Source organism: Triticum dicoccoides, chromosome 7B, assembly GCF_002162155.2.
Source record: "Triticum dicoccoides isolate Atlit2015 ecotype Zavitan chromosome 7B, WEW_v2.0, whole genome shotgun sequence".
NCBI classification, from domain to species: Eukaryota; Viridiplantae; Streptophyta; class Magnoliopsida; order Poales; family Poaceae; genus Triticum; species Triticum dicoccoides.
This window is the reverse complement of record NC_041393.1, coordinates 696365742-696381524: the sequence shown is the minus strand read 5'-3', so window position 1 is coordinate 696381524 and position 15783 is coordinate 696365742. Positions and strand designations below refer to the sequence as shown.

The window sequence follows — 15783 nt, the reverse complement described above, 5'->3', positions numbered from 1 at the left end:
TTAATGGTCTAAAACAACTGTTTTTCAATTACATGTATATTTTTTAACATTGTATAACACTTAAAGAAATATGCCGCGTGCCGCCGGGTCACCGGGGCGCAGTCACTGTCCGCGGTGCAGTGGCTTCAGGGAGACGACCATGCTTATCATAACCATGCCCTGCAACCATGTTCGTCCTATAAATAAATTTTCTGGACTCGGCTGGAGAGGAGATGATTTTCTGGCTGGATTTACTGACCACGAGGTATATGAGCGAGGCGACGGTGAAGGTCCAGAAGCAGCCGAGGAAGGCGTCAGCAACATAGGCTCCGACGATGGGCGTCATCCACACCGCCCCTGTCCAGTTGTTGACGCTGTGCACCGACCACACCATCTCCTGCCGCATCTATGGCGTCAGGTACACCACCAGGTTCGACACCACCCCGTATAATAACTCCATCCGCTTGAACGCGTCGTACCCTGCGCGTGCACGCGTGCCTTCATCAGGAAATCAGATCGATCGAAGGCCGGACGGACTCCGACGTGCATGTATGGGAAAATAATTCCGTACCTTGTAAAAAGGAGCACACCTTCCACTGGCCGGTCCGGGAGGCGACGATCGGTTGGCCGCGGAGGTCAACGGAGCCATCCTTGGTGAACTCCATTGGTGGTCGATCAAGCGACGTAAAGTGTCTCGTGGTGTGTCGAAATCGGCTTGGCTGGAGCAGAATAATTGGACCTTGATAAGTGCTGCATGTGTGGCACGAAGCAATTTCGCAATTTTTGTTTAGATGACAAGTTTCAGTTTTTTTGGGGGTTTCGTTTTCACAGTGTGACACTTATCAGTTGAAAAATAATTTAGTTTATGTATAGAAAGAGAGTGGCAGGTGGCTACTTGGTAGAGTGATCGCTACGGATGAGATGCACCACCAAGTCACCAACCTTGGGCCGGCTCGGTGGCGGGGTGTAGCCGTACCCTCTTGCTTTGATAGTGCAAATTACTTTTCGCTTACAAAAACATTAACAAAATTCCAATGCCAACACATACGGCGCTAGCATAGACAAGTTCAGCGCCGGAAAGATTGACGTTGAGCAAAAGGGTTAGATTTGGATACTATTCATGAGGGTTATCTTTTGGCCAATTTCCAAAAAATGGTTCATTTTGTCAGTTTCAAGTTTCGACGTGGCTCCATGTAACAGCCCGTAGGCAACGTTGCTGGGAATCATGCACGCCGAGAAAGAATGGGTCACGTCCTAAGGAGGGACCTACCTGCAAGTGAGTAGAATTAGTCACTGCTATATAGAGAGCTCCTGTTTATTGTTTTGGGCATCCGGTAGATCACCAATTCTATAACTAGGACCATGGCAAGGGCGGCTCCTCTATCCCCAAATCCTTCTCCCTTCTCTAATCTGTACCTTTGATTCCAGGAATCGATCCATCGAGAGAGTCGTTCCTTGCTGTGTTGAGATTGTTCCTTGTTACAAAGAGGACCGTAACACTCCATGTTTGCGTTCGTCCCCTGTTGGTACCACGTCATGGGTTTCAGCAGAGCAACACACCCTGGCGGTTGGAGGGCCGAGTTCCTTCACGACCGGTGTCGTAGTCCTCAGGCATAGCTACCGGAGCTGGGCTTTATCAGTCGTCTAATCACCAGGATAGGCTCCATCGAAGACACAATGTCCAAACCTGCTGAATTAGGAGTGTGCTATAACCTTTCTTCCACTAATTTGGATTTAGGCGGAATGTTTTGTACATGCAAATTCAATATGGTATTAGTGTCAATATGTCTTTGATTAAAGACTCTGGCCAACACATTATTCATAAAAAATAGTTATATCGACCCCATGTCTAAGGATTTAGTAAAGCCTAAACAAGGGGTACTAAAATATGTTGACGACCTTTCTTCATGAGTTTGGACCTTATATGAATTGGCTACCGCATGTAATTGCACATGTTACCAGAGCCATCTCGAGTCCAGACCCAGGTAGGTTCATTACCACCAATAATGTGATGCGTGAGTGCTGATTCTTATCCAAGTCTTTTTCACACAAAGTGGGTAACATTATTTTGTAGATGATCAAAGGGGTAAAATCAACCACGATAGATGTAGCCAAGTCTTGTGGCGACAAGTGTTACTTCGAGGCTGGTCCCAGATAGAAAATTACCGGATGTCTTGGTGTAACAACATAAGATCACACATATTTTCCATCATGTTACTCGTTGTATCAAATATGAAAATTACCACGCTGAACTTGAGTAAGCCCCTGGACACTTGCAAGTTGTAACATACATCTAATAGTATGTACAATATGTTTTTTTTTGCTAAAAGGATCAGATCTATTATAAAATTTCATCAGAAGTACAAAATATTTCAAATACAATAAACATTATATCGAGATTCCGGAACTATCGAACGACCACTACAGTGGTCAAAACAAGTCGCTGACGTGCCACTGTCGCCGCTCCCCAAGCCGACTTGACCTTGTCGATGACAATCAGGAGTTTTCGTAGATGTGCCCCTAAGGACCAGCGTCCTGGAGCCGCTATCATCGCCGTTGAATCCTTGTATAGATCTGAAGCACACCAAATCTCGCCACATGGTGAGTAACCCTACCCTCATCGCCCCAAAGAGATGACAGGAATATACGCCGGAGCTCCGTTGACTACGTCCAAATGAACAAACTCGAGGAGGATCGGAGCCTGAAAGACTAACTCGAATAAGAAGGCGGCCATCCCCCCGAGTGTTGCCCGCGAGGACTAAAAGAAACCTAATCTTAAACAATAACCTCCTCTCCGCCACCGGCCACTAGAGCGGCAGGCAAAGGGAAGGTGAACCCACGGTCTCACCGGTGAAGCCTGGAGGGAAGAGTTTGTTCTAGCCTCCTAGAGTTAGGGGAGGAAGACTAGAGGAAGTCTAGTATGTTGTTCTGAAACTACCTAGTCAGATGAGCACCACCATATTTGGCATGCGCACGTGCGGTATGTGCAAATGCTATTCACTAGGCTAGATCGTAAGTTCCATTGGCATTGTTCGTGTGAGCTTCTAAATGTTTTTTTCATTAAAATACCATTTGTTGTGGAAAGAGGGGAATGTGTAAAGTATCATACCGTGTTGCGTGAGTGCTGATTCTGATCGAAGCTTTATGTAACCAAAGTAGGTCATTTTTATTCTCAAAAAAAGAAAGTAGGTCACTTGTTGAGGGGAGCACGGTGTTTCTTATGGTTGGAGTTAAGTGGAGTCATCCACATGAAGCAAATCTTGTTGCCATGTGTCGTGAACTCATGTTGGAATCCAATCATTATGCGGATATGCATTATGTGCCTCCGTCTTATTACTCGTCCATTTACAAAGTTCATGTGTGCAGTGGACTATGAGATGTAACATACTGTATAATACAACATAAAAGGTGCTACGCCACCTACAAATTTAGATCATACAGACGTGACCTCACTGAATTTTGCTTTAAAAAAGAACCAAAACTATCTCTGGCGATTACTGGTCTAGCTCTTGGGGGGGAGGGCTGCGCAAATAGGAGCGCACGTTCATCCGATATTCCAACCGCGACGGCTATGGGTTCGAGTACCGATGAGGAAAAGATACGTGTTCTGACCCTTACCTCAGGTTGCACTGCAAACTTACTAGAACAGCCAGGTCCCTAAGGAAATGGAGCTCTACCCACATTGGTGATCTCAGGCTTCGCGCTGCAATCTCTAGTGAGCTGATCGGTATGTTCGATGCTGCTCTAGATGAGAGAGACCTAACCGATGGGGAGAGACAGCTAAGGTCTGCCCTCAAGATGAATCTGCTGGGGATTGCAGCTATGCAGCGTGCTCACAGCCGACAGCGGTCGAGGATTGACTGGTTAAAAGATGGTGACGCTAACACAACATTCTTCCAAGCCAAGGCATCGGCTAGACGCCAAAAAAATTTTGTGCTAAGTTTAACGCACAATGATAGGGTGCTCACTGCTCAAGAGGATAAGTTGAATGCAGTTTGGGAGCACTTCTCCTCTGTTTTGGGGTCTAAAACTCAGAGAGGCTGCAGTATTAATTTCAACGCCCTTGGGATTGCCCCCGTCGATCTGTCAAGTATTGAGAGTGCTTTTACAGAAGAAGAGGTGAAGGCTGCGGTTATGGACATGAACCCCAGGAAAGCCCCCGGGCCCGATGGCTACACTGCACTGTTTTTCCAGAGTTGTTGGGACATTATAAAGGTGGATGTGATGTGTGCGATCCGAGCTTTTGAGGGGCTGAATTCCTCAAACCTAGCAAGTCTTAATACTGCTACTCTGATTCTCATTAGAAAAAGGCCAGATGCACAAGAAGCAAGAGATTATAGACCAATCAGTTTGCTTTCGTTCTTTGCTAAACTCATAATGAAAATTTTAGCAAGAAGACTGCAACCTTGGCTCAAAAAGCTTGTCCTACCAACCCAGAGTGCATTCATAAAAGGAAGAGCCATCCATGACAACTTCCTGTTTGTTAAAGGAATGGTCAGATCCCTTTATTTGAAGAAGATTCCCTCAATCATGATCAAGCTCGACATAGACAAGGCATTTGATAGCGTCTCTTGGGAGTTCTTGATCGACATTCTCGCGGCAAAGGGATTCAACCTCAAGTGGAGAAATTGGATTTCTTCCATGCTTGCTTCGGCCTCAACCAGAGTCCTTGTTAATGGGGAATTGACTGACTACATCGTGCACCATAAGGGCCTGAGTTGATGCCCAGGTGCTCCCACCCCTCGGGCGAAGCCTTCCTTCAGTCAGAGCCTCATTTTATGCAGATGATGTGATGATCTTTGTCAGACCAAACTATCAAGAAGTCAATGCTGTAAAGAAGATCCTCGATATTTTTGAGGATGCTTCTGGCTTAAGGACTAACTACACCAAAAGTAGCTTTTGCCGCATCAGATGCGAGGATGTTGACACTCTTGAGCTGGCCGCACTGCTTCAATGCCCCATCAAAGATTTCCCAGTCATCTACCTTGGCATGCCCCTCAGTTACACGAGATTGCAGAAAGTACATTATCAGCCTATTTTTGACAAGCTCCAGCGCAACACCTCCGGATGGAACAAGCTTATGCTTCCCACCGCCGGACGGCTTGCTCTGATCACCTCCGTCTTATATGCTTTGCCAGTCTTCCAGATTTTGGCCATTGAACCTCCTCGTTGGGCTGTCAAAAAGTTTGACAAAAGATGCAGAGGGTTCCTTTGGGCAAATAAAGATGAGGCAACTGGGGGTAAATGTCTGGTTAATTGGAAGCAAGTATGCTTACCTAAAAAGTTTGGCGGCCTTGGGATTCCCTGTCTGCTCCAAAAAAGTGAGGCAATGAGATGCAAGTGGCTGTGGCTTTCCTGGATGGACACTACGCGACCCTGGCGTGGTTTACCTCTGCCTATCACCAGCTCGGTCAGGGCTCTCTTTGAGGCTTCAGTCCAATTCAACATTGGGGATGGCGCCAACACGCAGTTTTGGACAGACCCTTGGCACAACAGAGAAAGTTTCAGCTCAAGGTTTCCTGATTTATTCAAGCATTGCACTGTCAAGTCGATATCCATCCTTCATGCTTTGACTGACGGAAAATGGATGCGACACTTTAAGAGCAACCTTTCCCAAGACGCTATTAGCCAGTTTACGTCCATGTGGAATGACCTGCAGCTGGTGCAGCTATCCGAAAATCAGGAAGACACCTTAACTTGGCGTTGGACTGCAAACGGCCAATTTTCCTCCTGCTCAGCATACACGGCTACTCTTACTGCCAACATCAAACCTCTGTTTGCTAAGTTGGCCTGGAGCTCCGATGCGCCCCCTAAGTGCCAGTTTTTCGTTTGGTTGGCTGCTCAAGAGCGATGCCTGACGGCAGACAACCTAGCAAAAAGGGGATGGCCTCACAACCCCCTATGCTCTCTATGCCTTCAAGAGCCGGAATCTGCTACGCACTTGCTTACCACATGCTCATTTGCTAAGGAAATCTGGCACTTGACCTTTGACATGCTTCATATGCACCACAGTTTGATGGCCAACAATGGGGAGTCCCTCACTAGCTGGTGGCAACGCTCCAGTTCGGCGATGACCAAGGACAAGGCAAAGACTTGGCGGTCCATTATTGCTCTTGTGTGGTGGAACATCTGGAAAGAAAGAAATGCGAGGGTATTCACTAATTCATCGTGCAGTGCAAGACCCCTGTTCGAGAAGATTCAAGTTGAAGCCAAGGATTGGATTGATGCTGGTCGTAGGAGAGTTCTACAACTTGTCGAGCGACCCTTAGAACCTGATTGATGTAACTTCTCGAGCTAAACCCCTTCCTATTCTTCTCTTGTAATTTGTGACCTTTATTCCTTCTAAGCGCAATGAAAAGCAGTGATCCTGCCTTTTCGTCAAAAAAATAACGTGTCGCTTCTTAAAACGTGTATGTCCCATGGAGTAAACACAAAGAGTGAAGAAAGCTAGTGGCAGGTAGGACATGCCATGGAAAAGGGGGAAGAAGATTGAAATTATAATCGGCCGCCACGCGTGTTTCTTCCATGCATCAACATCATCCTGCGTGCCGGTGCTTTCTGCGGCCATCGTCAGGTCGATGATGCAAGCGGTGCCTGGCATCGGTCGCTCCTTGAGTTCAACTTCTTCATACCCACTTGTACTTTTTTAGCATAAGAAGAGACTACCTTTCCAATTTCTCTACTACTACTACTACTACTACTACTACTACTAATACTACTATACTACTTAAAAAGAATGTAAAGTTTTATATTTTATCTTTTTACCTAACATACATTCGTCCAACATTCTTCATATGATAATCAATCATGTTAATTTACTTACCTTTGGAATCAATTTCATTCTAATTTACTTTTCAAATTTCTTGTTGAACTATTTTCATCATCCTAAAATAAATGTCTTAACTTTATATCAACTTTAGTACAAAGTTGTACTAAACTTGGAACACTTATTTTGGGATGAAGGGAGTATAAGATAAATCACCGACATAATTTGATATACATCTATTTGCATAATCACATTAACATGAGTAGGTAAATCACAAACTAACATATTAGACTATTTATATCGGTTGGAATGCAATTATCTCAGTCTATTAAAGAAACCTTTTGTAAAGCCAAGGGATCTCGGCCCTTACAAGTTCGGAGCTAGAGCGGAACCATGCCGATCATGCAAGCGCTGGGGCGGAGCACGGGGCCAGTCCACGTGGCGCGGCGCCTGCTGAGCAGCCGCGCGTTGTCGCTGTCACCGCCCGCCTCCCCGCAGCCGCGCTACGGGAGCATCATCACCGTTCTGAGCATCGACGGCGGCGGCGTCCGAGGCATCATTCCAGGCACCATCCTCGCTTTCCTCGAAGAGAAGCTCCAGGTTAGTAATAACTAAGTTTTCCAGATAATTTAGGCAATCATCCTGCTTGCACTTGCACGCATCCATCGTTATATATGGTGTGATGAGCAGTTGTTGGGGGTGCTTGCGTAGGAGCTTGATGGGCCGGACGCAAGGATCGCGGACTACTTCGACGTGGTCGCAGGGACGAGCACCGGAGGCCTGGTGGCCACCATGCCCAACCCCAAGGGCCGCCCGCTCTTTGCCGCCAAGGACATCAACAAGTTTTACCTCGAGCACTGCCCGAATATCTTCCCTGCCATCTGGTGAGGAGATGATTACTGTATGCATACTTTTAAATAGCGCGCTATCACGCAGAAATGCGAACTAGTGCTCGCGGTGCTATAGCCTTTGGAGAAGCATCATGCTAATCCATTTAACTTCATTTCACACCATTTGTCATGCTATAGTGTCAACTTACCGCGCTAATGCTTCGGTCGCTATTCGCCCTTCTATTTAGAAGTTGAACTACTACTCTGTGAACACATATAAGACGACTTATATTTGTTTACAGAGGGAGTACATGACAGGCGGCCTCGTGCAACTACGCTCAGTGAAAGTACTCATGAGCTATTTACAATCTGTTCTGCAGCAAACGGCCTATGGGTTGGCTCAGGAGCATGATGGGGCCCAAGTACAACGGCCAGCACTTGCACTCGGTCGTGAAGGAGCTGCTCGGCGACACGCGAGTCCATCAGACTCTCAAGAACATCGTCATCCCCACTTTTGACATCAAGCTCCTCCAGCCTACCATCTTCTCAACCTATGATGTACGTACGTAGAAGAGCACAAACAGATCCATAGTGGCATGTCATTCAAATTCAATTATTTTGGTTGCCATTGTTTTTACATAGCTAATAAAGTACGATTGTGTACATCAAGCGATGCAGTGACCGGAGGTTTATCTGTCTTTCAAAATAATAATAATATTAATAACATATATATGAAACGAAATTTGTACAGGCCATGAGTGTGAAGATTGAGGCTGAAGCGTATGCCGCTAAGCAGGGACGCGCACGTGTTATATAGAGGAAAAGAGATTACAAGCGGTAGGCGGTTAGGGCTGTGGATTGATCTACAAGAAACTAGCTAGGCAATCTCAACAGCCCAACCGATCCTACCTTCGGATATACACAACACGTACGCTACAAACGGTTTATACAACACCGCATAATACAACGCTTAACACTACCCCTCAATCATAACTTATCTAAGTTATGATTGTGTCGAAAAGCTTCTAGCTGCCTCAAAGAAAGGGGTTTAGTAAACCCATCTGCAACCTGATCGCCTGTAGGCACAAACCGAACTTTGAGTAGTTTATTTGCTACCCGTTCGCGAACAAAGTGATAGTCGATCTCTATATGCTTTGTTCGAGCATGAAAAACAGGATTAGCAGTCAAATACGTGGCACCAAGATTGTCACACCAAAGTGACGCAGCTCGAGGATGAGGGAGACCCAACTCTGTCAACATATTCTGCACCCAAATTACCTCTGCAGTGGCATTAGCTAAGGCTTTGTACTCAGCTTCTGTGCTGGACCTGGAAACAGTAGCTTGCTTGCGAGCACTCCAGGACACTAAGTTGCTTCCAAGAAAGACTGCAAATCCACCTGTGGAGCGTTCTATCATCAGGGCAGCCTGCCCAATCAGCATCAGAAAAAGCACTAACAAGCATGTAATCGGATTTGCAAAGTTTGAGGCCAAGGCCTGGCGTCCCTTGAAGATATCTGAGGATCCTTTTTACTGCAGTCCAATGAACAGAAGTAGGAGCATGTAAAAATTGACAGACCTTATTAACTGCATAGGAGATATCAGGCCGAGTCAAGGTAAGATACTGCAGTGCTCCCACCACACTCCTGTACCGAGTGGAGTCATCTGACGTAGGAGGTTCTCCATCATGAAGTGACAACTTCTCAGTGAGAGCCAGAGGTGTAGATGAAGGTTTGCAACCTTTCATCCCAATGCGCTGAAGGATTTCTTGGACATACTTTTCCTGTGACAACAAAATACCACTTGCAACCGGCTTAACTTCAATGCCAAGAAAACGATGCAGAGACCCTAGATCTTTGAGTGCAAAGTCCATGTGTAAGTCCTTAAGAAGGGCCTCAAGTGCTGAAGGAGAGGAGCTAGTAACAACAATATCATCAATATAAATAAGCATGAAGATAATAATGCCATGCCGACGATAGAAGAATAGCGAGGTATCCCCTTTGGATGCAACAAAATCAAGGGACTGCAACTTGGAATATAACTGAGAGTACCAAGCTCGGGGTGCCTGTTTCAAACCATATAGAGCTTTGTCAAGCTTGCAAACATAATGTGGTGATCTTGAACTTTCATACCCAGGAGGTTGCCACATAAAAACTTCCTCTTCCAGAACACCATGCAAAAACGCGTTCTTAACATCTAGTTGTCGAATGCACCAGTTTCTAGAGACTGCAACGGAGAGAATTAACCGGATGGTGGCAGCCTTTACTACTGGACTAAAAGTGTCCTCGTAGTCAAGTCCATACCTTTGCTTGAAACCTTTGGCAACCAAACGAGCCTTGTACCTGTCAATGGTGCCGTCAGATCTCCGCTTTATTTTATACACCCATTTGCAGTCAATGACATTGCTATCCCTGACTGGTGGAACCAAATGCCAGGTTTTGTTGTCCATGAGTGCAAAGTATTCCTCATCCATGGCCTTTTCCACCTTGGATCACCAAGTGCTTCACATACATTCGTTGGTTCACCTGCAGCACAAAAAGAGCCCCAACGAACACATCCATCCTTATACACTTTAGGTTTGACAATACCACTTTGTGACCTGGTTTGTGAGCGCACAGGAGGAGGCGGCGCAGGTTGATCAGCGCTAATTTGCAGCCGGTTTTGTGAAGCAGAAGTTGCAGAATCAGTAGTATCCGCAGAAGATCCCGAGCCGACCGCAGCCGATCCCGAGGCAGATCCCTGGGACGGGTCAGCGAGATGCAGCGCAGCATCCCATGGCGAACTGCCAGGTGGCAGATCCGGGCTGGTTGCGGGAGAGCGCGACCACGGGGAAGCATCCGAGGCAGCTCCCGAGCCGCCACATGGGGCCGCAGAACGAGGAAGGGGCCCGCCTGGCCGACCGGGAGCGCGTGGAGCTGGCCCGCCTGGTCCAGACGCGCGTGGAGCGAGCCCGCCCGAGGCGGCTGCGGATGACGGGCGACCGGGGGACAGCGCGCCAGAGGGCCCGCCTGGCCACCCGCCTATTGCATCTGGCGGGGCGGATCCCGGAGCGGATCGCGCTGCGGTTGCGTCAGGGGGTGATCCCGAGGAGATACTCCCCGCCCAAATCTTCTCTGGGAGCTGCGTCCGGATCCTCTGCGGCAGGAGATCCCGACTGCATAAAATTAGGGTTATTTTCTGCTGTTTCTTCACTGATTTCGTGACCTGTTGCCTGCACACTGTCAGCAGAATAATCATCAAGAGTATTGGATACAGACATAGGGCCAGCAGCGGTGTCCACTCCTTGGAGATAATTAGGTGGCAAAAGATGAGGAGGTAAAAGGACAAGTTCTTTCCGAAGTTGCGCACTGGCATTGGAATGGAGTTTGGCGAAGGGAAAGACTTGTTCGTCGAAAACAACGTCACGGGAGATGTAGACACGCCCGGAAGAGATATCAAGGCATTTGTACCCCTTGTGAAGACTACTATAGCCCAAAAAAGCACACTGCTTAGAGCGAAACTCGAGCTTGTGCTTGTTGAAAGGACGTAGGTTGGGCCACACAGCACACCCAAAAATGCGAAGGAATGTATAGTCTGGTTTGGTTCCAAAGAGACGTTCTAGAGGAGTTTGATTTTTAATGACACGACTAGGAACACGATTGATAAGGTAGACAGCTGTGAGAAATGCTTCGTCCCAAAACTTAAGTGGCATGAATGCATGGGCTAAAAGGGAGAGACCAACTTCCACAATGTGTCTGTGTTTTCTTTCTGCAGCTCCATTCTGTTGATGGGCATGAGGGCAAGAGACATGGTGAGTAATACATATGCGCTCAAAAAACGGGTTGAGCTTTTGGTATTCACCTCCCCAGTCTGTTTGCATAGCTAGAATTTTACGATTGAAAAGGCGTTCAACATGAGCTTGAAAGGAGTGAAATTTCTCAAACACATCAGATTTATTTTTGAGCAAATAGATCCAACTAAACTTGCTGAAATCATCAATAAAACTGACATAGTACTTTTGCCTGCCTACAGAGACGGGTCCAGGACCCCAAACATCTGAATAAATAAGCTCTAAAGGAGCTTTGGCTCACTGTTCGAGCGGGAATAAGGTAGCTGATGGCTCTTGGCCATCTGACATGCATCGCAAACCAAAAGATGGTCTTGTTTATTTGACATAGGAAGATGAAAGTCTCTGAGAATTTTCTGGACTACCGGAAGGGAAGGATGCCCTAGACGCTTGTGCCACCGAGATGTGGATGGTGTCGATGCTGCAAGCACTTAACGTTGAGGAGCACCTTGCCGACCAGTAACAGGGAACAAACGCCATTTACTCTTGTTTTGAAGAATGGTTCTCCGGGTAGCCTGATCCTTGACAAGAAAAGTTTCAGGGTGAAGTTCAATAAACACATTGTTATCTTTCATAAGTTGATAAGCAGAAAGGATACTTTGTTCGGCACTAGGGACATGAAGGATATTGTTTAAGTTCAACGAGCCAGAGGGAGTGGACAAAACTGAATGGCCAATATGTGCAATATCCATACCTTGACCGCTAGCGGTGTGAATCTGTTCATTGCCAGTGTAACGATCACGGATGGCCAGTTTCTCTAACTCGCCGGTGATGTGATCTGTAGCGCCAGTGTCGAGATACCAGTTGGTATCCATGCCATAGGAGTGAGCTGCATTGGCAGCGCGAGGTTGGCCACCATTGCCACCACCGCCGCCGCCGTTGTTGTCGCGACCACCACCACCAGCCGGGTTGCAGACGTTGTTGTTGTAGCCCTTGTCATACCGCTTTTTGCAGCGCCACGCCCCATGGCCCTCCTCCTTGCAGATCTGACAGCGTTCGTGATCACCGCGGTCACCACCCTGGTTGCACGGCGAACCACCAGAGGAGCCACCACCGGAGTTGTCGTTGTAGCGTGGTGGCCCGGAGTTGTTGTTGTAGCCGCCACGTCCACCTCCGCCGCCACTACTGCCGCCTCCACGGCTGTAGTTGCCGCCACGGCCGCCGCCGCGCGACGCGAGATTGGCGGAGTGATTCGGCGAGAACGTTGCCTGCTGAGCAGCGATGCGACCTTCAGCCGCCAGGAGCAACGAGAAGAGCTCCGTGAGCCCGATCGGTTGGTCCATGGCGGCGCGCGTGGAGATTGCTGAAACAAAACCGTTGTAGTCCGGTTCATGCACCAGGCCCTGAAGGATCTGATCGACAAGATCATCTTCTCCAAGGGGCTTCCCGGCAGCTGCGAGCTCGTTAGCAATGCCCTTCATCTTGGTGAAGTAGGCTGCTGCCGACATGTCCCCCTTGCGCGTATTACCTAGGGCAGACCGAAGCTGGAGAGTTCGTGCCCTAGATTGCGATGAGAAGCTTTGCACCAGGGCTTGCCAGATGCCAGCAGAAGTAGTATGGTTCGAAACTTGCATGAGAACATCATGAGACAGAGATGCGATCAAGAACGTAAGCACCTGTTGATCATGTGTCTCCCAGACGGCGTGCTCGGGGTTCGGCGTGGAGACGGTTTCCTTCTTCCTGTCGGCGAGGTCCCTCTCGGTGAGAAGAACGGCGGCTGGCTCCTTGCGTGATCCATCAAGGTAGCCCATCATGCCTGCGGCTTTGATGTGTGGCAGGACTTGCGCCTTCCATACCAGGAAGTTCTCCCTGGTCAGTTTCTCTGTGATCGTGTGACCAAGGGATGCGAGGGAGTGGGAGGCCATGGCGACGGGGGAGGAGGAGGATGACATGACCTAGATGCGTTGGAAGGGTTTGGCTCTGTATACCATGTGAAGATTGAGGCTGAAGCGTATGCCGCTAAGCAGGGACGCGTACGTGTTATATAGAGGAAAAGAGATTACAAGCGGTAGGCGGTTAGGGCTGTGGATTGATCTACAAAAAACTAGCTAGGCAATCTCAACAGCCCAACCGATCCTACCTTCGGATATGCACAACACGTACGCTACAAACGGTTTATACAACATCGCATAATACAACGCTTAACAATGAGGGATATCTCCAAGAATGCTCTTCTGTCGGACGTCTGCATTAGCACGTCCGCCGCGTCGACCTACCTCGCCGGCCACCATTTTGAGACCAAGGACAAAGACGGCAAGACCCGGGCCTTCAACCTAATCGATGGAGGCGTCGTGCCTAACAATCCGGTAACTCGTGAGCACTCACACGGCAAGCCAGCTTGATGGGAGCTTGCTAACATAATTTTGATCTGTACTAGCTAACTTATGTGATGATGATGTGTGCCTCACTAACTTATATAGACGTGCATGCGCAGAAGCTGCTGGCGATGACCCACGTAAGCAAGCAGATCCTGATGGGAAACCTGGACTTCTTCCCCGTCAAGCCAACGGGTTACGGCAAGTTCATGATCCTTTCGCTAGGCACCGGCACCGCTAAGATCGAAGAGAAGTTTGACGCAGCTGAGTGCGGCAAGTGGGGCCTTCTCGGGTGGCTCTACAAGAGGGGTGCCACACCGATCATCGATAGCTTCAGCGAAGCTAGTGCCGACCTCGTTGACATCCAAGCATCCATTGTCTTTCAGACCCTGCACTGCAACAAGCGTTATCTCCGGATCCAGTACGACGAGCTCACCGGCGAAATGGCCTCCGTTGACGTGTCCACATCGAAGAACCTCAACGGGCTTGTTGGCGTTGGCAAAGCGTTGCTAAAGAGACAGGTGTGTAAGATGAACGTCGAGACAGGCATGAACGAGCCCGATCTAAAGAGGGGCACCAACGAGGAGGAACTAGTCCATTTTGCCCGCATGTTGTCGGAAGAGCGCGAAACTCGGAAGGTGGGCTACAAACTTGGATAGTATGAATATTTGCCTCTGTCTATATTTGATGACCCTTGCATGTTGGATATTTATGTGGCTTTCGAGATTTGTTCAGATGGTTATTGTCTAATCTGGAATTATTCATATAATTAACTCGACAAAAAGAAGGTGGAATTATTTTTTTAGGGAAAGGGCAGATGTACTGCCAATGCATTTCAGAGGAGAGGCAGAAAAAGTGTCAGTTACAGGTTACAAAGCGTGTAATCGGGGTTCCCGACGCCCGCGAAGGAAATAAAATGGTTAAAGGTGGAATTTTACTTAAGGAAGTAATACTCGTGGTTTCGAGGACGGTTGTGCTTTTCAGAGCAGTACATGGCGGAAGAGTTTTTCTTTTTGCAGGTTGTTAACCCACGTGTTTAGATTGGAAATTGGCCACACGTGCACACTCTAATTATATATGCTAGGAATATATTTTCAGTCTCTGCCTGCATGGCAAGGTCGCAGGCACGGAAGACGCGGTTGCAGACATGGGAGGCATGGTCGCAGACACGGGAGGCACGGTACGACACGGCGGCCTCGACGACAGCGATGACGTCCTTGCCGCCGTGCTCCCCGCCGTGCCGGCGTGGAGCAACTTGCCACTCCTCATCAAGAGGATCTGGAGCAGCGAGTTGCTGAACCACGCGCCGGCTTGGGACTGCAACTTGCTCCGCCAAGTCAGGTGCGGGTGGTGCAGCAGGAGCTGCCTCGCTCGTATCCGGCGGGCTTGATGGACTACCAGCCGACTTGTATGCCAAAGAACGGCTATCTGGAAGCCATCAGAAGAGCGGTGAAGGAGGAGATGGGGGCGACGGAGGGGTGCGATTCTTGCCCGGCGTCTGGCCTCGCTTAAATAGAGGGCGGACGAGAGGAGCTCAGCCTGCATTGCGTTTAATGCCAGCCCGCTCACGAGTGGACGTGTGGCCGGAGTAGGTTTCTCGGCTCCCACGCGTGTTTAATGGAGGCATATGAATGCGGCGAGGAGGCATGTTCAGCTGGGTGTGCAGCGGGCGGCGCCCTCGGCCGGCGAGCCACTTCAATGGCATAGCCAGTGAGAGGTCGCGTCCGTCCTGAGCCGCCTTCAATGCAGAGCGGTGCGCTCTACAGCGGCATGAATGCGGGACGCTAGCGCTAGGCAAGATGCGCGCACGAGGGGGAAGGTTTTTTGGTGGGCCACGGCGGTCAGAAACGGGCTTGGGATCGGTCCGGACTCCCGCAAACCTCCCCCATTTTTTCCGGTTTGCGGGAGAAATCACATCCGGACCGCCCCGCGGACCTATACAGGTCAACCTTGGATGGTTTACGCGGTGCGGACAATGCATTCCGGGTGGTTGCGGATGGGCGTTGGAGATACCCTTAATACACTACTCCCTCCATCCCATAATGTAAGACTTTTTTGACACTACATCTA

The 15783-nt window shown here is 48.7% G+C and overlaps 1 protein-coding gene across 1 annotated transcript; it reads left to right on the top strand.

Moving 5' to 3' along the window:
- The first annotated feature begins 7138 nt into the window (after window positions 1-7138).
- On the top strand, window positions 7139-14372 carry LOC119339430 (patatin-like protein 2). Its single transcript, XM_037611494.1, has 5 exons — window positions 7139-7345; window positions 7457-7629; window positions 7956-8141; window positions 13551-13704; window positions 13833-14372. Exons 1-5 carry the CDS (start codon window positions 7139-7141, stop codon window positions 14370-14372), a joined length of 1260 nt encoding a protein of 419 aa, XP_037467391.1.
- Window positions 14373-15783: the final 1411 nt, after the last annotated feature.